This window comes from Ictidomys tridecemlineatus, chromosome 7 (assembly GCF_052094955.1).
Source record: "Ictidomys tridecemlineatus isolate mIctTri1 chromosome 7, mIctTri1.hap1, whole genome shotgun sequence".
Classification (NCBI taxonomy): domain Eukaryota; kingdom Metazoa; phylum Chordata; class Mammalia; order Rodentia; family Sciuridae; genus Ictidomys; species Ictidomys tridecemlineatus.
Genome location: NC_135483.1, coordinates 97620339 through 97642007, shown reverse-complemented (window position 1 = coordinate 97642007; position 21669 = coordinate 97620339). Strand labels below are relative to the sequence as shown.

Here is a 21669-nt window from a genome sequence, read left to right as displayed (position 1 = left end):
AGGAATTCTTTGGCTCACTGAAAACTCACTGCCACTCCAGCTGGTGGCCAAGCTTCCTTAGGAACTTTACCTGGGGAAGCCTCATGCCAGATGTGCACCCTCTTCCTGATAGGGGCTCCCCACTCTCTTTGTTTATGTGGATCCATGGACTGGTTGGCCCTTGGACAAAACTTCAAAACTTTTCAACGCCACTCCCCTCCAAACCTTGAGGCCAGCCATGTCCCTGACAGATGGCTGGAAGTATCTGCAATCGGAAGTCTCAGCTAGCCCACCCAATCCTCCTCAGTATAGAAGAAGCCACCCCTGTAACCCTTTTCCTCGACACCAAGGCTCAGTCCACCAGGGGCCTGGGAACAGGTGAGACCACCAGGATACAGAGGAAGGCAGGTGGAAGTACTTCCAGAGAACGTCTTTAGAAAAAGGAGGTGAGGACGAGAGATGGGAACAGGGTGAATAATTTCAAGAATCCAGATTACTGAAGACTTCAAGTAACAAACATACTTTTAATAATCGCAGATAAAAACTATTCAGGGAGGGTCAGTCATCAGTTCTGCCCCTACTTTGTTAGAGCCACATGCTGGGAAGCCTTGATAAAATGGGTTAACTGATTATTTTCACTCTTCACATCATTCATGGTATTAGAAGAAAAAAAAGGCATTATATCATTTTAGGTTCACTGTGTGGCTGGCAACCAAATCCAGTCTCTTACATCCCATATTTCTTCTTTAGCTCTTCTACTTTGTCGACGTAAGCTTTCATGGCACTTTCCTTGGAAGTTCCTAGAAGGAATCAATAGGATTATTTGTCAGGGAGGCAGTGAGGTAGAAAAGCAGCAGGTTTTAAGGCCCTCATCAGCTCCAGTTGAATTTTCCAGGGCTGAGTTTCTCCTCCATGTGGAAGGGGTTTACCCACATCTCCGAGATCTGTTGATAATTAGACTTAAAAACACCTGAGAATTATGGCCCTGAGTTATGCTCTGTAACGCACTGAACTCATCATGCATGGAGGGGCAGATCCAATGCTTGTCCCCCATGGGTCTCCCGTGACAGGGTGAGCCTTAGCCTTCCAAGTCAAGCAAGCAACTGTCACCATGGTGACTTTACTTGTCCTGATGATTTCATGCTTGGCTTTATTCAATCAAATATTTCTGTGTTGGGCTCTTATCTCCTAGAGCTACTAAGCTGGCAGTGAAAGAGCAAAGCCAGCCACACTCTTCTCACCAGAGAGAAGCTAGAAGAGGTTTGAGAGTCTAAGCAAAGGCAGCTGATTCTTGGAGGGGAATGAGGCAAATCTTTCTTTTCCCTGCTGCAGCATAAAAGACACTGAATATATCTTCTGAGACAGCCACACCCAGTTCCATGGATTCTCTGGTAAAAAGAGAGGCCCTCTGGGACTTATTCTGAAGTGCCTGATGAAAATGAACAATTAGACGGGCATCCCCCCCCCCCCCCCCCGCTTGCAAATCCTAGGAGTATATTTATTGTATTGTGGTCTTTTCTGAATTCATGGACTTCTCATTTGCAGGAAGACAGCAGGCTTATTCAGCAACTAGCTAGTGAGGACACAAAAGCTGCCAGGAGCTTTGATGCCAACTTTGGGTCTTGCTGCCTTGGGGACACGTGATTCAATAGAAACTTGGATACTTTTCGGCTGTTGGGGCTCAGCAAATAATAGCTTCATTCACTGAGCCTACCAGTGGCTGGCCAGGCATTACCTCATCCCCTTTTTTCATGTGCCTTTCTGGCTGGAAGGGAACTGGGGAGGGCCATTCCAGTTAAGGGGTCACTGCTTGGCCTTCCTGTGGAGAGGGGGGTGTGGAATCCACCCTTATTCTGAACATATCCAAAGACATTACCTCTCAGCCCATTCTCACTGGCCTAGACCCCTAGCCCTTCCCCTCCAGATGATACCCTTTTGCAGAAATGGCACTTTTAGAAAAGGCATGAAGAATATTTGGAGAGAAAGTAGGTGGCCTAGTTTTCCCCACTTGGGCTCAGGTCAGGCTGATTTCCAGCATGTGCCTCCTGTACTTTGTTTCCTTCTGCCCGTGTGTACTCTACAATGAAGAGTCTTTCATTACTGGGCTTCACAAAGGAGGGAAACTGATTTGAAATAGTTACCTTTCAGCTGATTCCAGGCATCCCACTTGGCCTTGCCTTTGAAGTCCAACATTCCGGGCCGTTCTTAAAGAAGGCAAAGGAATACATTATTAGATTTGCTCAAGTTCTAACATTGAACTTCATCAACTTTCTTTCCATGAAAGTCATCTTTTATTAAACTGATTTCTTCTAGGTTCTCTCATGGAATTTAATGAGTTTTACACAGTGGCTTCTGCCTTAACAGATCCAGGTATACAGAAATCCAAACTTAAAAACCTAGAGAAAACAGGAGGAAAACTGTTCTCATTACAGGAGAGTTTCTGAATTGCAAGTTACCTTCAAATTCTATCCTTAAAAAAAAAAATCACTTAAAAAATTAAAGATCTATGCACATGGCTCAGAATTCAAAGCTACAAAGGTTAGCAGTATCAAAGTTCCTCCTACTTCTGTTTTCCGTCACCCAATTTCTCTCCCTAACGAATCATTGTTATCAGTCTTCTGGGTGTTCTTGCAATGTGAACTGTCTGTTCCTATCCTGGTCCCATTGTTCTAGCAAGCTGTTAGACTATTTCCAGATGGGTAATCATCTGTAGTTGGGAAACATTCCCTTCCTCCCTGATGATCTATTTCACTGCCAAGAGGAATGACTGCAGTGTCCATAACCTGTAGCACTGTGTTGAAGAAAATAGCAAGTGCTCCTGAGTGCTTTCAAGGCAGCATTCCTCAGGGGACCTAAGAAAAACTATACCCAGTCAATAGTAATCACCAGAATCCCAAGCTGCACTCACCGGGAGCCCTCTAACCACTGTGGGCCCTCTATCCACTGTGGACATGTTTATTTGCAATATCCAATTCAGGATCATTTGCCACTTGTGGCAACTAAGTTTCCCGGAAAAAGAGCTCATGTGGCTAGCACTTGAACTTTAGATACTATTTAACTATTTTGAGTTCTAATGTAAATAGTCATCAGTGGCTACTGTATGAAAAGTACAGCTCTAGAGAGAGCCAATATCTCCAATCAGGCAGTGATAGACTCCATGTCCATCTACCTACATTTATATGAGAGCAAGTCCCTTTAGCTCAAACAGAGGCCACGCTCTGTGAAAACACTATGTGACAGAAAAGCATCTCAGCCCTTCTGGCCACACCCACTTCACTCTCTTTTCCCTATTTGGGAGGAGACAATTTATACACCTACTGTAAAACTCATCTTTGCTACAAGACCTTCCTTAACTAAGCCCTTGATGTGAACCATAGAGCCTCATTTGGCATTGCCCAAGATCCTTAGTTCTGGGCACTGCTGCAGCTGGCCAGCTGCCAGCCTACCAGCTCCACCCTACACCCTATACCCTAGCTCCTGAGGAACTGGGGCTAGAGTTCCCCTCCTCTTGAAGGGTCCGAGGGTCACTCCTTTGATGCTGACATGACCACTGACTTTTGAGTCCTTGCATGGAATGCATTAAGCTCTCGCCTCACTGTACAGTTATTAATTCAGGAACTTAGTTTGTCTAAAAACTGCCCAAGGCAGGAAAGATAACATTGTAGATGATAGTGGTACAAAGCCTAGCTTCAAAATCTGCAACAAGATTTTTGGATAGGGAACAGAAATCATCAGGAAGGTACAGACTGTAGTTCACAAAAACATTCCTGACTGTCCCAAGACACCAGGTGCTTCTCTGCTTCTCCATAAGGCTTGGTGGGAGGACTGTCCACCCCGGGTGGAAGCAATACTGCTCAACAAAGCTAATTCTGAGCTGAAAGCCTGGGACAGAGCTCTTTTCCTGGGGTTTTATTTCCTCCCCAGTAGATGGAAACTTCTGGTGATAATCAGATAAGCCCTTCTAAAACCAGGATTGGAATTCTGCTACCTGAGACACTGACGATCCAGGAATATGGTCTTTGGGGAAACTCCCTAGCTTAAACCCCAAGAACTGTGACCATGCCATGCCTGAAGAATAGAGCCTCTGGTAGTTTGAAAGTGAAGTTCCCAGACTTCCAATCAAGGACTCCCAGTCACCGGCAAGCCCCTGCTTTGATGAGCAGTTCAGCATACCTGTATTTATGTCGCCCACAGTTGCTTGTTTGTAGTGGCTGTAGATGAACAGCATCTCATCATCTGCTGGCTGGGTCTTGAGGTGCTTAACCTCCTCAGCAGCTTTGTCAAACTCAGCCTAAGTGGGAGGGAGGGGAGAGGAATGAGAGTGGATTCCAAGTGGGATAGGGCAGAAAGTGGCCTGAATGGAGCCCAGGGACAGGATGAGAGGATGGAAAGGCAGCATTCCTAGTGCCATGCAGGACAGGAAAAGCAGCCCCCCTCAAGAGTGTCTCCCTTCCCAATTACGGATTCAGTAAATTAAAGAGGGAAGGTATATTAGTTCACTTATTCAACCTACAACTACTATCTGGTGCTCCTACAACAGAAACATCAGGAGTTGGAAATACAGTGGTGAGGGAAGCAGGACATGACTTGGCCTACAGTGAGTGGGCACTGAGGAAAAGTAGCAAGGCCAACTGCCTGGCCACCACTGGGCCAGACTAGGGAATGGCTGAGGTCCCAGTGAAGCCCTAACCTAAGGAGAGGGGTGGCACACTGTGCTGGAAACATCTGATAAAGGAACAGGACACAAATAAGTGTTCTCCAAGCAGAAGTCCGCTGGCCCCTTTTCCCATGGGGCCTGGGAGTTCAGCGCTGACCTCTGTCCCAGTGCCCGGAGTGGGGAGAGGCAGGTGGGAGGAGCCAGCGATCGCCCCACATAGCTCGGTACTGGACAAGGGTCTACATTAGAGGGCAGGGAAAGGCCTCTAGGTCACTTCTACCTGAGCAGCCACTATCCTCTCCCCGCACGCCAGACACTTGGCTCTTACTTCTCCTGACCTCCACTACCCAGCTACGGTCTCTTTACCTTCCCACCTTTACCTTCGCTCCCCCACTGCCAAGTCCCGCCAGATCCTTCCAAGTGTGGGGCTCAGTCTCCTTGCTCTTTCCGTACATGCAATCACCGTCCCGTCAATCACCCCATCTTTCTATCGAGGACCCTAGCCTCCCACTCTAGCCTGCTTCGCCACGAAAAGTCCACCCCATGGGCAACTTTCCAGCAGTTGCGGAGTGGGTAGCTGTTTTAGAAATCCACAAACGGAAAGTTCCGCTTACAAGGCTCCGTGCAAAGAATTAGAGCTGGGCATGGGTCCAGGAGCAAGAGCAGGGCATCCGTGGGAAGGACTCCGCGGGGTTCTGCCAGCCGGACGAGATCCCCACTCTGGCCTCCCGCCCCGCTCCACCTCCGCAGTTTGGCAGGGCACGCGCTGTACCTGAGACATGCTGGCGGGGTTACAAGGACTCCTCGGAGTGGAAGCGGCAAGAGCAGGAAGCGACAGCCAACAGCGGACTGGCCAGCGCCTTTAAATGCACTGCCCCCGGGAGTCCCAGTTTCGCTCGGGCGAGCATCAACAGCCAATCAGAAGCGGCTTCTACGTCGGGGGCGTGTTTAGGTTCATCTCCCGCGCCAGCTCCGCCCAAGCCCACGAAAGGCAGATTGCGCACGCGCAAGGCAAGCCGCAGGGGACGTCGGGAGCAGGTGGGGAACGCCGAAATAGTGGGTGTGCGGTGGTGCGGGTTATAGGCCCAGAGTTGGGTTGCTCTCCCAACAGAGGTTGGGGGCTGCACACGGGTCTAACCGGAGGAGGCTGAGGCCCGAGGGCAGACGCCTTAACGGTTTTAAAATCATGCCCGGCGCCCAGAGGCCGGAAGTTGCCAATCCGAACAAGTAACTTCTCAGGCCTGGGGATTGCAAGTGGGACCCGCTGCTCCTAGGGCTGATCCTCCGGAAATGGCCCCTGGTGAACTGTGTGATGGTAGCAAACTGGACTGGTCCCAGAAAGGCTAAGCCCAGGACTCATCCTCTGGACTTTGGCACGTTCTTTGACCTGTTAGTTTGAAATCCTGATTTTAAACACGTTTGTGGTGCCATGCTTCATTCGGGGCGTTAAAGGCAGGGACAGTGGCTTGTCTTAGTGGACTTGGACAGGAACAGGTGCTCAGCAAACCTTTATTAAGTGACTTTTCATCCCGGATTTTTGTGGAACCTTTGTCAGCTAACTTGCACTGTACTAGACCTGGTGGAAACATCACTGTACGAAACAAATGAATCCCTGTAATCATGGAACTTACAGTGGGTTAGTAAAGCAGTAAATTATATAGAGAGTTTTTAGGGACATAGAGTTGGACATTTTAAGTTGGAGGCAGGGCATAGGGAAACTAACATTTGAACAAGTCCCACAGGAGGGGAGGGAACGTTCTGGCAGAGAACAAGTGCAAAACAAAATGTGGGCAGGATATAAAGGAGGAGAGTAGAAAGGCGTGAGGCTGGGGAGGTGGCAGACCAGCTAGATGATGCAGAGGTTGGCCATTCTACATTGGACTTTCATCCTGATGGAGATGACAAGTAATCAGAGGGTTTTGAGCAGAGATGATGAATGAGACAGGGATCCATCTTTGCAAGGTGGGTACAGAGGTTGATCATAGTGGGAACAGAGGAGAGGCACTGGTGGATAGAGTAGTTTGAGGGTTGATGCTTTGGAGGCTAAGGGAAGAATTTTCAGGCAGTGGCTAAAAGGGAGTTGGTGAAGGAAGGGAAATGATGGAAAATGCCTTGGAGATCATTAATAAAGAGATCATTCTGAGAATAGGTTTAGAATTCTCTGTCAAAGGCAGGTCAGAGCCACCAGACTCATCACCGGGTGGGTGGCTGAGGCGGAGGAACCTGATCAGATACCACGGATTAAGGTGGTGTCTCCCCCCTCATTGCTTCTAGCATTGCATATAAGAAAAAGAAATGACAGGGCACAGGGCCTATGCCTGTCATCCCAGTGACTGGAGAGGCTGAGGCAGGATAGGAGGATTGCAAGTTTGAGACCATCCTCAGTAACTTACTTGGTGAGACCCTGTGAAACTTAGTGAAACCCTGTCTCAAAAAGGGGTGGGGACATGACTCAGAGGTTAAGTGCCTGGGGTTTCAATTCCCAGTACCAATAGTAATTATAATAATAATTATTATTTCTCTGCAATTCCTGATGTGTGACAAGAGGGCTACAGATCTCTACCTTTTCTACCCCCCGCCCCCTCCCCCTATTTACAGCTGTATGTGTTCAGAAAGGAAGGCCAGGTAGAAGCTTTTAGATGTCACTTCATAACTTAATGTAGGTCAGGCTTTATAAATGGGAAGAAGTGGAACTTCAATTGTAGGGAACAAACCTAGAGTTGTTAGTCTATGAATAATATTATTTGAGAAAGCAAAACTAAATTAACAAGAACCTTGGGGTTGAATTTGGGAAAATTTTATTCCAACTGTAAGAAATGCAGGCTTTGTCCTCAGTGATTCTTCAAAACTTCTTTTCCCTATTGAGGCCTAGGTGAATACTGTGACAGATTGAAAATATTAGATAACCTTGGATAGTTTGTTTTCTTTATCATTTTGTCAAGATCAGTGATGTGATTGATCTACATTTGACTGGAGTCAAATGTAGAAAGTAAGGCTAGTGAGAGCGTTGACGTTAAATATACAGTCTCCAGTTCGAGTAGGGTTGATTGTTGGTTGCTTGTTTGGAATGCATTTCACCCTTCCAAAAGAATTTTTTTTTTCCACATTGTGGTTTTGTGCTTCCCTGTTAATTCTACAAAAGTTATTTAAAGTAAATGAAGTATGAAATGAGTAAGGGTTGTAGATCCCAGGGAGGAGGATGCTAAGTGACCTTGACTAGGAAAAGGAAGAGTGCTTTTGCTTATTGCAGCGTGCATCCTAGGCCAAATTTCAAAGTAACTGGAGGTGTTCTTTTAGCATACTTTCTGCTTCCTTTCCTCACTTTTCAGTGACTATTTTTGTTACTTCTGTCTAGGGAAATTCCACCTTAAGCCCTTTAGTTAATTCTTATATTCTAAGAAATAGGGATGGCATTCAAACTGCCAGCTGGGATTTCATTTTTTGGGGGGGTGGGTGGGTGTTAAGCAGGATGTTTATCAACCTTTTAGCAACATTAGCAACAAGAGCAACATTTGAACTGTGCTGTTTATAAAACTCAACCATGCATATTATTCCATTCATGAGGCTCAAGAAGTCTGATGGCTTCTGTTTTCAGTTCATAAACAGTAAAAACAAGCTAGATGGATTGGCTGAGTTACCTAAAATAAGGCATGCATCCTGTGTCCTGGGGGTTCAGATACTTGTGTTGGATATCTAACAGCCCTGGCAGCAGGTGTAGGGTTGAGCCCAGGTTTCTCCCTTACATACATATTGGATTTCATTTTTAAATATAAATTTTAGGGTATATTTGAGGTCAATGGATTGTGTGAGTTTTTAATTCTGTATTTCTATAGGCCTGGAAAGGATCATTACTCTTCATAATCCTGAGAAGGTGCAAGATCTCCACAGCTATCCAGAAGGCTAAGGCAGAAGGATTGCAAATTTGAGGCCAGTCTCAACAATTTAATGAGAGCCTGTCTCAAAATAAAAAATAAAAAGGGCTGGGAATGTAGCTCATTGGTACTGGATTCAGGTCTAGAATGGGATAGATGGGGAGAGTATAAGATCCTCAGCTCTGTTTATGTCTCTGTGAGCAACTAACACATGTTGTAATTATTTTATTTACAGTTATTTTAATTTCCTACTTTAAGTTTAATTTTCTACTTTAAGTTTTCTCCCCTACATAAACTAGGGAGGATAGGGGTTACTGTGTATTGGCCACTGCCTTATTTTCAAATGTCTAGTGCTTAGGTACGCAACTTGATTTTTAGATGAATGAAGTGCTTTTCTCTCTCTGAAGATTTGTCCCTTCTGGTTAGCTGTGAACTTGGAAACCAACTAAATTTGCTAGAAACAAATGTGAAACTGTGGGCTTGAATAAAGCAAATGAACTCTGTTGCAAGGCCCCATGATCTCTTTGTAGCAGTCCAGCTTTGGAAGCAGAGTGCCTGGAGGGTTAAAGGAAGATGGGCAACCTGCCCAGCCAACTTGTCAGCCAAATTGACCTAGCCAGCCATAGAGAGGCCATTGTCATTGTTGTACCTTGCTTTTACATCTGTAGGATACCATTTTGACCACCCATAGGCTTCACTTGCTGGATTTCAGCTTGATAGTTAAGATATATTAACAGGTGTAAGTGGTTCTTGCCCCATGGGTGAATAACAGTTTAATATTAGGTGTCTTGGTATAAACTAAACCTCTAATTTCTAAAAGTAATTGGATTATTTAGAAGTGAACTACAGTTACAAGAGAGATTCATTGGAAGGAAACGCATTCACAATTGATGAATTATATTCATTCTGTATGTGTTTTCCTTTTCTTGGAATGTGACTCCTGTAGCAGGGCTTCAGCAAAGCTGGTAGCAGGCTTTGGGAATTGCTTCTGGGACTACAGAGGGGAGAGATGGGTGGAGTGGAGGGTTGTGTGATGGTTGAGGGAGGTCAGAGCTGAAAGTGATGGGGCAAGAAGAGGTTGGGCAGTTCCCTGTTTGCCATTTATACCCTCTTTTTTAGAGGAATTGCAGCAAGGGGCATGAAATGAGAGTAAATGTGGGTGTGTGGATGGCGTGCCGTTGTGTGTCATTTTTCCCTCCCTTCCTTCTACCCAGGCACACGTGGTTGGGGTGGTAGGATGATTGAAGAGAGATAGGGAGATAACTCGGGAGTGGGAGAATCTGGTAGGGACGTGTCCTAGGCTGGCTAGGGGTAAGGAAGGAAAGAAAACTTCCTATATAATTGCTTATCCTATATAATTGCTTATCCTATATAATTGTCATCCACTGGTCAGGCCCTTCCTGTACTCTTGATTAGAAATAGTTATGATTACAGGGCAGAAATAATGGAACATGATGTAAAATGTTTTGAGTTTAATAGTATAGTTCTTGGTCAACCTCACTAGAAATATATATTCTACATTGTTTTCTGCATCTTTGCCTGTTTCCTAGTTGCATATGACAAGCACTTGGTAACTGCTTCCAAGTTAAGCTATTAGAGATGAATTTTCTAGGCCCTCCCCTTTTTTTTTGGTGGTACTAGGGATTGAATCCAGGACATCACATAGTAGGCAAATGCTCTACCCCTGAGTTGTATTCCCCTTTTAAATTTTATTTTGAGATAGGATCTCTCCGAGTTGCCCCCAAGCTGGCCATAAAATTGGAGTCCTCCAGCCTCAGCCTCCCAAGTAGCTGTAATGGCAGGAGTACACCACCACTATCAGGGAGATGAATTTTCCTACCTCTTTTATCACTTGCCAACAAGGAAATTAGAAATGTTTAAAATCTGGTGGCAGATGCTGGTGGCAAATACCATTAAAAAGAAACCATTTTGAAATAATGCCATTTTAACAAAAGCTAATTTTTTGAGATAACTAGATTCAAATGCAGTTTTAAGAAATAATATTGAGTGATCCCTTGTATCCATTACCTACTTCCTCCCAATGATAACTGCTATGGTTTGAATATGATCATGTCCCCCAAAGGTCATTAAAACTCAACGTAAGAGCTTGGTCCCCAGGGTGGCTGTATTGGGAATGCAGTCCTAGTGGCAGGTACTTAGGTCATTGGGAACTGTGAGACTTCATATGCTTTTCCTGCTTTCTGTCATATGATGTGACTAGCTCCAACATGCCCTCCTGTCATGATGTGCTGCTCTTGCCAGAGCCCCAAAACAATGGGGCTGCCCCCATTTTGTACTTGTATGTCTAGAACTGTGAGCCAGAATAAATCTCTTTACTTCATAAGTAGGCTTGTGTAAGGTATTTGTTGTAGTGATATGAGGCTGACTAATACAGTAACATCTTGCAAAACCATGTACAAGACCTAACAGTGCATTGATATATTTGATGAGATAACAGATCATTTCCATCAACAAGGACCCCTTGTATTGCCCTGTTAAAGCTGTTACCACTTTTTTCCTGCCTCTCTTCTTCCTTAGACCTCAAGAACGTTATTTAAATGAAAGCATGCAGTGTGTAACCTTTTGGGCTTGGTTTTTCACTCAATAGTTCTGTGGATATTCCTCTACCTTGTTGGGTGTTATCAGTGGTTTGTTCCTCTTTGTTGTAGAGAGGTCTGTCACCTGGATGAATCAGTCCATTTAACCATTCCCTCCTAGAGAAGGATATCTGGATTGTTTCTGCTCTTTGACTTTTGTGAATAAAGCTGCTGCTATCACATATACAGGGTTTTGTGTGAGTGCACATTTCCCCTTTTCTGGAATAGATGTCCAGAGTGAATTTCTGGGTCATAGGTGATGATTTCATGTACAGTTTTGTAAGAAACTGCCATACTCTTCCAGAGTGGTTGCACTATTTTAACATTCTCATGAGCAATGAATCAACAGTGAATCTTCACATCCTTGCAAACATGGCGTCATTACTATTTTTTTCCCAAGCCAAACTATCCAGCTTTATTAAAAATACTTTTCATAAACAATCATGATATTTCAGGCAGGAGATGGGCAGATAATTGTTAACAGAGTACAACAACTTTCAAACTCCCATCTAATTTTGATGGACTACCAAAATTAGAGCCACTATAAAACCCAACGAAGTCTTCATTTGATCCTCTGAATAAGGACAGTTTAGAGTGAGGTTGATGTTTCACCTTCAGCATGTTGTTTAACTACTTTTGAATTGATCCTGACTTCCAGGAAATGAAATGAAAATAGCAGAATTATTAATCTGAAGATCTGCAATCTAGAAAAGGAACTGCTGCTCTTTTAGTGGACATTATCTCATTGATATCACTGGGAAGTCCTGGTTGTAAACCCAATTGGTGGGTGTCAGGTCTCAATAGATCTACGGGTTCAGGGAAGTTAAGTCTATGCAGTTGGCAGAGAGGAGAGGAGGACATAAAGATGATTTGAGTATTTCCACACCACGAGGCATTTGTGCCAAGGTGGCTATGTGTGCCAACATCAGGGAATTCCTCTTCCTCTGAGCCATGAGGAAATCTCTCAGTTTTCCTCCTCAGCAATCCAGGTTTGGAGACATTCTATCAGTGCCGTCTGTTCCTTTTCCTCCAAATAACAATGAAGTGTTCTGTGTACTAGCAACATAGCTTAAAAAAAAAGTAAAACTCTTTTTTTTTTAATAAAGCTTGATTAAAAAATAGTATTTCAAACTTTACAGTCCTCAGAAGTTCACAGTTTTCAAAAATGCACACACTTCACTGAGCATCTCCAGAACCTTCTGCTTTCTGTGCCTGGGCTGTTTGGCATCTCTATTTCTGCAGGGTTATTCCCATCCTTGCCAGTGTTAGCTCTTCCCTTTTGCCCTTTGGGTACCTTCTCTCCCTTCTTTGTAGGGGCCTTGGCTTGAGCTCTGGCTTTGGAGGAGCAGGTTAGCAGACAACCTTGAGGATCTTCTCTGTGGTTCATCTGCACCTTGGCTTTATCTCCTTTAGCATCTCCTCCAGCCTTTCCTCTGGGCATGATGGAGACAGCGATGTGCTATAGGCACTGGATGCAGAAACGCAGTGTTGTGCAGTTTTGGTCAGTTCAGAGGTGTTCTTACCTCTTCTTCACACTGCTCTGGCACTGTCTTGGGTTTGCCATTTATCTGTTTTCTCCTGGGAAATGTTTTCTCATTCTTTTGCCCATACTCTCATTTGATTTTTTAGAGTTGATTTTTGAGAATGCTTCATATATTCTAGATACCAGTCCTTTGTTGTATAGGTAATTTGCAAATATTGTCTTCAAGGTTTTTTAAATCCTCCTAGCATTGTTTCATAGAGCCTAAATTTTTAAATTCTTATGAAGTACAGTTCATCAATTTTTCTTTTTCTGGATTGTACCTTAGTGTTGTCTAGATCCATTTTTCATAAACATTCTGTAGTTTTGTATTTTATATTTGACATAATACATTCTGAGTTAATTCTTGGTATAAAGTATAAGATTTAGGTTAAAAGCCAGGCCCAGTGGTATATGCTATAATTCCAGCCACTTGGGAGGTTGAGGCAGAAGGATCACTTGAGCCCAGGAATTTAAGGCTAGCCTATGCAACATAGCCAGACCCTGATCTTAAACAAAATATTTAGATTTAAGGTTCTTTTTCCCCCTTGGTGTCCAATTGCTTCAGCACCATTTGTTGCAAAAGTGATTTTTCCTCTGTTGAATTGCTTTTGCACTTTTTTCAGTAATCTGTTAGGCATGCTTATGTGGTGTTTTTAGGGTTCTCTGTTCTGTTCCATTGGTCTCTTCCCCTGTTCCTCCACCAATATTGCACAGTGTTGATTACTGGAGCTACTACCATAGAGTTGAGTCATGTTTTTAAATCCACTCTGACCTTCTCTTTCAGTTGGTGTATTTAGATTATTTAGATTTAAGGTAACTATTTACATATTAAGGCCTGCCATTTTATTTTTTGTTGCTTCTGTTTTATTTTATTTCTTTTTCTTACTTTTCTGTCTGTTACTTGAGCATATTTTAGAGTTACTTTTTTAAAAAAATTATCTGTAGTGTTTTTGTGTGTATCTTGTGTAGTTATTTAGTGGTTGCTCTAGGTAATGCATATTATTTGCAGTCATAGTCTTAGTGTCATCATTTTATCAGCTTGAGTGACGTAGAGAAAGTTTACCTCCCTTTATCACCCTCTACCCCCTCCACAATTGATAATTGCTATAAATATTTCCTCTGTATACGTCTTGAATCTTATCAGGTAATGTGGTAACTTTTCTCTTTGCATACATGCATATAATATTCATTTTTAATTATAATTTAGAAAACTCAGGAGGAGAAGGAATGTATTTACCCACAGTTTTGCTCAGTTTCCTTCCATCCTGTTAGTTCAAGGTGCCTTCTTTAACTGCTTTCTTTTCTGTTTAGACTTTCTATAGCTATCCTTTTAGTTGAGATGTGCTGGTGATGAATTCTTTTAGTTTTCCTTTGTCTGAGAATATCTTGATTTCCCCCTTTATTTCTGAAAAGTGTCTTCATTGGACAAAGAATTTTGAGTTGACAGATTTTTTCTCTCAGCATTCAAAGTGTGTGCACTTCCTTCTGGCCTCCATAATTTGTGGTGAAAACCCCACTGTCATTTAAATTGTTATTTTTCAATAGGCTCTTTTGCTCTAAGTCTTCTTCCAAATTTTTTTTTCTTTGCCTTTAGTAATGAAAAGTTTGTATTGTGTTTTGATATAGATTTTGTTTGATTTTGTCCAGTTTACAGTTCCCTTCTCAAGTCTAAAAGTTTATGTCTATAAACAAATTTGGGATGTTTTCAGTCTTAACTTTTTAGGTCCACCCTTTTGTCCCATCTTTTTGAACTCTGATGACAAGAGTGTTACAGTTCCATAGGAGATGTTTTTTTGCTTTTTTTTTTTCCCCTCTGCTCAGTTATTTCATATAGAAGGAGAACATTTGAAAAATCCTCTTCAGATCATGGCAACTTTAATCTATCCCAAAAGCATAGCCACAGATTCTGCTTATTTGCTTATTTTTTAAGTCTTCTTTTTTCTCCATTGTTAAGATTGGGTAATTCCTATTGCTTTATCTTCTTGTTTACTTATTCTTTAATTTGTTCCTTCCATTCTGGTGTGAGCCTACCCATGGAATTTTTAAATTTTGGTTATTGTGATTTTTAGTTTTAAAATTTCTGTTTGGTTCTTTATATCTATTTCTTTGATAAAACCTCTTTTTCATTTATTTCATGATTATATATAATTGTGTGTTGAAGCATTTTTATGCTGCTTTAAACCTTTACCACATTATCCTAACATCTCTTGGTGTTGGCCTCAGTTGATTGAATTTTTGTTCAGGTGATTTCCCACTTCTCAATGTGTCAAGTGATTTTTGTCACTTGAAGTCTAGACATTTGTTGTTGGGTTCTGAGACTCTGGATCAATTTTAAATCTCCTGGGTTAATGACTTTCTTTGACACTCTGGCAGAGGAAGGGGACAGCTAGCTTACTTGTTATTACCAGGCAGAGACAGAAATTCGGGTTCTCTGCTTGCTTCTTGTTGACAGCTGAGGTGGCAGTGGGAGTTCTGGCAGAGGTGGATGCTTCTGGGAGGATAGGAGTGCCTTGCTACTGATCCTGACATGTCTTCCAGGGACACTGAGCTAGGTGTGGGAGGGTGGCCTCATCTTGCCTCTCCAGTAGGCCTCACCTGTGCCCACCCATTGAGGGAAAGAAGCCCTTCTTACTGGGAGACAGGGTAGAAGTATGTGTCCCTCAGATGGTCTTCACCGACACAGGGAAGAGCGGGAGTCAGGCTTATTATGGTCCTGCTCCCTCTGACCTTCTTTGGCACCACCCCGGCAGGATCACTGGGATGCCTCGTTAGGAGCCTGGCAAGGGTGGAGGTCTAAGCTCCCCACACAGGCTTTGCTGGTGTGGGTGGTGGTGGGACCACAGTTTTTATTGATTCCTGGCTAGAGGAGAGCAGTTACTCTCTGAGAGTTTTCTCACTTGCTAGGCTGCCCCTTCCTGGTCCTTTGGCTAGAAAGAACAGGCTTTTGTTGAGGCTCTTCTTTTCTACACCTGTTGGTGTTTCCAGTTGCTAATTTCTTTAACTCCAAGTCTGAGACCCAGGAAAAACCAGAAAACTCACCACCATGTCAGGCCTTGGGTCTGGAGTTCCCTAACCTGTCTGCCCTCTTCTCATCTTTCAGAGTCTTCTTATGCTTGTTTTATACATAATGCCCACAGTTTTCAGTTGTACTTAGCAGGAAGTATAGGGAAAAGTACATCTTCACATATAGGACAGCACCATTTATAATTTATTTTTGTTATTTCCATGAAATATATTGCGTTCTGAACTAGTAACTTTTGTTGTGGCTGTTAAGTCTAGTAAAGATTCATTGTTTCCCTGTTTTCTTTGGGAGAACATTAGTGTGGGTTTGGCCATTGGAAAGAGGTGGCAAAGGTTGAAGATTATTATCTACTAAATATAATAGCAGATTTATTTTCTTAAAAAAATCCATGTGGTCAGGTATTTACTGGTTTGTTCATTAAACATGAGTTTCAGTAAAGCCAAATCTAATTTTAACTAGCGTTTAATAAAACATCCACTTCTGAGTATTAGCTGTAGAAATAGTTTATTTTAAAAGGCATCCTTTCTGGCATGTGTGTTGCCAAAAGGAAATTTTGAATTTATCTTTCCTAATAATATTTTCTGATTGCTGCAGTGAAACTAATTGTTCTTTATAGTGTGTCAGATACTTTATTGGTATAATACAGTGGGTAGCTCTTGATGGAAGTATGAAGATTTGTATTTAGTTACAGAATTACTGAATTAGCATCATTCAGTAACTAACTTTGCTGTATTGTTAAGTGAGGCTTATGGTGATACATCTGAAGCATTTAGCACCATGTTACACACACACACACATACACACACACACACACACACTCACACACTGCATCACTGTCACTGTTATTACCATTATTGATGAAGTTTATTGAAGCTGCAGCCTTGAAGCAAACTCTTAACAAAACCAGAGGTCAAATAATCTGCTGTGGTTCTTATCATAAAGTCATAGAATTGAGATTAAGGAGTTTGTGGCCTTTCTTCATTGACACCATTGTGATTTGTCAAGAACTATTCTTTTTTAGCATGGATTGTTGTAATAAGATATTTGCCTGATTTTTTTTTTGTGGGGAGGGGGGACTGGTAGTGAGGCCTCACTGTAAGATAGTCCCATATTTTAATAGGTTACTCAAAAAAAATGAAAGTTTCATTTATTTATTTATTTTTGGTACTGGGGATTGAACCAAGGACCTCATGCCTGCTAGACAAGTGTGCTGCTACTGAGCTACACCCTGAACCTGGTATTTTTAATTTAAATAAAGAAACACAATATTAAAACTGCCATTCATACCTCCTTTAGCCCTTCCATCACCCCTTAGAGTCTCTTTCACTTAAGTCTTTCCAATTTGGCATTTGTGTTAGTTTCCTAGGGCATCCAGAACAAAGTAGCACACACAGGACAGCTTAAAACAACAGAAATTCAGTGTCTCACAGCTCTGGCGATCGAAAGTCCAGAATCAAGGTGTAGGAAGAGTTGTTTTCTTGTGAAGATACTGAGGGGGAATCTGTTCTAGGCTGCTGTGAGCCCCAGTTGTTCTCCAGTTTGTGGGTATGTTACTTCAGTCTCCAGCTCCACATGATGGTCCCTGTGTGTTTGTCTTTACATGGTTGTTTTCTTGTAAGGACAACAATCATGTTAGATTAGTCTGTACCCTCTACTATAACAGAATACCAGAGGCTGGGTAGTTTGTAAATAATAGCAATTTATCTCATGATTCTGAAAGCTTCAAAGTCCAAGATCCAGGGCACTAGCAGATTTGGTATCTTGTGAAGGCCTGATTTCTGGCTCATAGATGGTAGCTTCTAGCTGGGTTCTCATGTGGTAGTCTGGGCAAGGCAGCTTTCTGGGCACCCTCAGGACCTAATGCCATTACATTAGTACTTAGGTTTCAGCATATAAGTTTTGGGGGAGTTCTGTCCACTGAATCAATCCATTTTCAGCTCTTTGTGCCTGGAACTGAGGTTGAATAGCCACAGTGGACCAGTGGATGTCATTGGGTTCCAGCTTAGCCAAACCACCTGTGACTAAGGGTGGCCTAAGGATTTAGGCCTTTGAACATTGGTGAATTGAGAGTCCTTAGGGTACAGAAGCTTTGCTTCAAGTGGGAGATGGGGCACAATAGGTTAATCTCCCTTTTGACTAACTTACTGTAGCTATGTGCAGCTTCTCCTGCACATCAAGCTGGAGGGACAAACATACCATTTCCATTTAACACGTGAGCTTGTCTGGCCCTTCCCACCTTACATGTTAGAGTACTTGCTCCAAATGGGGATTCTATGCTGAAGTGTTGCATGGTCCACGGGTAATTTATTGAGTTTTGCCAGAGCTGGTTGTAAGCTCATAGAAGCTTGTCAGAAGCCATCATCTTGATGTGATGTCAGGGAGGTGAGGCATCTAAGACCTAAAGGGGCACATCTAGGTGGAAGCTGTCTCCCTTTGCTAGAGACTCTAGTTGACAAAATCATCAGCCACAGAGACTGGTACCTCAGAGAGGTCATTAGGGTTGAGGGGCACCAAAAGTAGAGAATGTGCCATAGCTTGCTGTGTGGCTTCCAATAGTTGGTTTAGATACCATTCAGGATGCTTGCTTGTGGGTTAGCCAATATAAATGACCACATAGAATGTTCAGATGTGGAGTGTTGTGGTCAGAGTTCAATGGAAGAAGCAAAACCAGTAAAGAAAAAACAAAAGACACTTGTATGTATGCACACAGGTGTGCAGAATTGGCTTACTCATTTGTGGGTACTGGCCGAGCAAGTCTGAAGTCCAAACTGGCAGTCACAAGGGTTGATAAAGAGCAGACTATGCTCTCTAGGCAGGAGCTGATGCTTGTTGTCCCAGGCAGTAGTCAGGAGAAGGACCCAAGGAAAAGGGAGAGCAATGAAGACCCAGCTACAGTTTTTTTTTTTTTTTCTAGGTCAGGGAAAGCCTACATCCCCCTATAGGGTCAAGTGAGTCAGACCTACCAGTATAATCTCCCTTTTGACTAACTTAAAGTCACCTTACTGGAGCCTTGAATCATACCAGCAACATCCTTTCTCAGCAGCCCTTCAATCTGATTAAAAAATGGGGAGTGGTGGGTATGTTACAAAATGGCCACTGTTCTCCCCAGTTTCTCTCAGGAGAGAATGTCCCTTGTTGTCCATCTGCATCAGAAACACACTAGAAAATGCATTTTGAAGACTGCAATTCAGCTAGCCAAGCTGACACATCACAAAGCCATTCCAAGCATCATTTTATATAGTGCATTCTTGGAACATTGGAGAGTAGGGACAAGTGCTTTAAATCCTGACCTACCCACTGGTAACAGGTGGCACCATGAAAAGGGCAACTATATTTAACAGGTCACTTCCTGCTATACATTGAGAGAATTGACAGCGGTATATTGCTTGGCACAAATGACCCTGTTAACTAGGACATGTTTCCCTCCCTGCTAGGGTTTGAATCTTGAGTGTTTCCCAAAGGCCCATGTATGAGAGAATTGGTCCCTAGCTTGGCACTGTTGGGAAGCAGTGGGACCTCTGAGAGATGGGACCTAGAGGGAGGGCTTTGGGTTATTGGGGGTATGGCTTTGAGGGGGAATATGGGACCTCAGTCTTTTCCTCCCTCTTTCTTGCTCCCTAACCATGAATCAAGCAATTTTGTTCTATCATGTACTCCCACCATGATGTTTCACCGTAGACTCAAAGCAATAGGGCCAACAAATCATGAGATGAAACCTCTAAGCTGTGAGCTAAAATAAACATTTTCTCTCTATAGTTTGATTTCCTCAGGTATTTTTTAGAGGAATGGGAAGTTGACTAATATACTCCTCAATTGTGAATCCTGTTCAAACCCCATTAGCTGAATCTGAGTTCTCTTCCCCTAGGCCAGGATGTCACCACAGGACATGCCCGTGTCCACAGAACTATGAAAGTTTTGAGTCCTCCCTGCTCTCTCCCACTCCCCCGCCCCCCAACAGCATACTTGGATAAGTGCATAAGGCCTTTAGTTCCTCTTAGGGACCAGGATAAGTGTGGTCCATCCTTAATCATCTTTCTCCTTAAAGCAGATGTCAGGCTAGAGGACAAGGGGAAGGGATGGAGGAGCTTGACTTTGCTCCGTCAGCTTTAAGTTTCATGTAGTCTGATGGATACTCTTGGCCGGACATAATGCCCTTTTCATTCACCCAAAGACATCTATTTTCATTGCTGACATCATTCATTTCAACTTTGGGGACTATACTCAAACGGGCAGCCACATTTCCTCTCATCAGGTGATTATTCACCCAGAGGAGAGTGAACAATAAACAAGTACCCACTGGTGGAGCAGCTTGTTTAAATCCTACTCCTTACTGCCTACCCACTAGACATTAATTAATTTTACTCCCCATGCCTACCACATTTGCTACTGAACCCTGAAGAATCTTCTCATCTCCCAAACATGTAGACCTCTGTCAGTTCTGTTCTAGAAAACCTGTTCTGTTTTAGAAAACCATCCTGTATCAACAGTCAAGAAGTAGAAGAGGTCTGAGATTTTATCGTGTTTGCAAGCTAACAGCTCTGCCTGGCAGTTTACTGGATGGTTTCAGCAGACATGAGACTCCTGGGTCAGAGACAAAGGACTATATTGCTCATGGCACAGCCAACAGTGTGACCTAGTTAAGTGAAAAACTTGAGACAAGCTTTAACATGATTTATTTGAGTAAAGAATGATTCATGTGGGCTGAAGCTGTGGCTCAGTGGTAGAGTGCTTGCCTAGCAAGTGCAATGTGCTGGGTTTGATCCTCAGTACCACATAAAAATAAATAAATAAAATAAAGGTATTGGGTCCAACTACAATGAAAAATAATGAAAAAAAAAAAGAATGTTCATGAATTGGGCAGCATCAGAAACAAAAAATGCAGAGAGCTCCACTCTATCTATGTGAGCAGCAAGCTTTTGTAGGCCAATATACAAACTACAGAAATCTCTGATTGGCTACAGTGAGGTGTTTGCTTTATGAGGTATGGTATAATGAGGCATTTTCTTTATTTGAAAGTGGTCCTAGCAGAGATCCCAGTTGTATAACCAGTCAGTAGTTGACTGTTCTGTTGGTAGGCTGTGGCTTGTGTTTTTGTTGTTGTTTTATTTAGAATGTTCCCAAATTAAATTCCCAGTTTTTTTTACATAAGAATTCTGGTACAGAGACAACCTTAGGCTACTTGCTTCCCTTATTTGCTTCAAAAACCTTCGTGTTTGTATTAGTTCTTTTCTTATTAAATCACACAGGGACAATGTTGAGTGGCCTTGATGAACACTGTCCATGTAGTGGGTTTTTGTCATAGTTGAGGTGCCTTGCATTTAAATAATCCAAATCTTTTTGTTGGCAGAAGTCATAAGACTCCTGGGTCAGAGACAAAGGACTGTATTACACATGGTAGAGCCAACAGCATAAGCTTGTTTGTGTCAGTACTTCTTACACCAATAGTCCGTTATGACCAGTGAAAGGTGGCCTAGGTGACCACTATACATGGAGTATATTTGTGTCACAGATATAGGTTATCCAAATTCTTTATAAAGGGCTACAAGCAACCTTACTCAAGAGGGAGATATTGTCTTTGTTTTACTGGACAGTAAGCAAATCTACTCTTGGTTCTGGTGGAAGATCTTATGTCTTGCTGGGCTATTCGCTATGTGCACATCATCCAAAGAAAGTTTAGACCAAAAGCAGCCATCACAGAACAAAAGCAGACCCTTTTGCTCATAAGACACGCAGAAGTGCCAGAGGCCCATAGAGAAATGTATCCCCCAAAGCAGGGCAGGATTAACACTCTCACTGATGATTGTGAATCAAGAAAAATAAAATTTATATGCATTATACCTTGTTTAACTGTTAAGTCCTATAGTCCCAAATGTGGGACACCTATAAAAACTTAAGTTGAATAACAAATATACCACTCATGGTAACATTTGAAATAAATGTTGTTTTTGGAGTTCTGTTCTTTTGAGAAAAATAAGTGAATGATTTAGAAAACAATATGTTAGCTGTAGATTATAATTTCC

General features: G+C 42.7%; 2 protein-coding genes and 1 non-coding gene across 12 annotated transcripts in view; 1 reads left to right on the top strand and 2 right to left on the bottom strand.

Annotated features, from left to right (window-relative positions):
* Positions 1–483: 483 nt before the first annotated feature.
* Dbi (diazepam binding inhibitor, acyl-CoA binding protein) lies at positions 484–5547 on the bottom strand. Of its 3 annotated transcripts, none has more exons than XM_005315918.5 (4): positions 5409–5547; positions 4153–4270; positions 2121–2183; positions 484–779 (listed from the first exon to the last, which is right to left on the bottom strand). In XM_005315918.5, the coding sequence occupies exons 1-4, from the start codon at positions 5415–5417 to the stop codon at positions 706–708; spliced, it is 264 nt and encodes an 87-aa protein (XP_005315975.1). In that variant the 5' UTR covers positions 5418–5547; the 3' UTR covers positions 484–705. The 3 variants fall into 3 exon arrangements, with proteins under 3 accessions (XP_005315975.1, XP_077873375.1, XP_040150045.1); XM_078017249.1 differs by lacking the exon at positions 5409–5547 and adding an exon at positions 5251–5389; XM_040294111.2 differs by lacking the exon at positions 5409–5547 and adding an exon at positions 5017–5133.
* The window catches only part of C7H2orf76 (chromosome 7 C2orf76 homolog), a 60876-nt gene continuing 44709 nt past the window's right edge, over positions 5503–21669 (top strand). For 5 of the 8 annotated variants that reach the window (XM_078017244.1, XM_078017247.1, XM_078017243.1 and 2 more), the window contains exons 1-2: positions 5503–5674; positions 8470–8507. In XM_078017244.1, coding sequence (XP_077873370.1) covers positions 5503–5674; positions 8470–8507 — 210 coding nt within the window. Of the gene's footprint in view, positions 5675–8469; positions 8564–21669 lie in introns of those variants that run through there. The other 3 variants (XM_005315919.5, XM_013357252.4, XM_078017248.1) reach the window with 2 other exon arrangements.
* LOC120883820 (small nucleolar RNA SNORA29) lies at positions 14435–14590 on the bottom strand. Its single transcript, XR_005726012.1, has one exon. It is a non-coding gene; the product is annotated as a small nucleolar RNA SNORA29 (small nucleolar RNA).

Excerpts from the sequence above, each read along its gene's own strand:
- Dbi (XM_040294111.2), bottom strand. The coding sequence starts at position 5,091 with ATGTACGGAAAGAGCAAGGAGACTGAGCCCCACACTTGGAAGGATCTG. Across the intron at positions 2,184-4,152 it reads TGTGGGCGACATAAATACAG|AACGGCCCGGAATGTTGGAC; the intron begins GTATGCTGAACT and ends GCCTTCTTTAAG. Across the intron at positions 780-2,120 it reads TGCCTGGAATCAGCTGAAAG|GAACTTCCAAGGAAAGTGCC; the intron begins GTAACTATTTCA and ends GATTCCTTCTAG.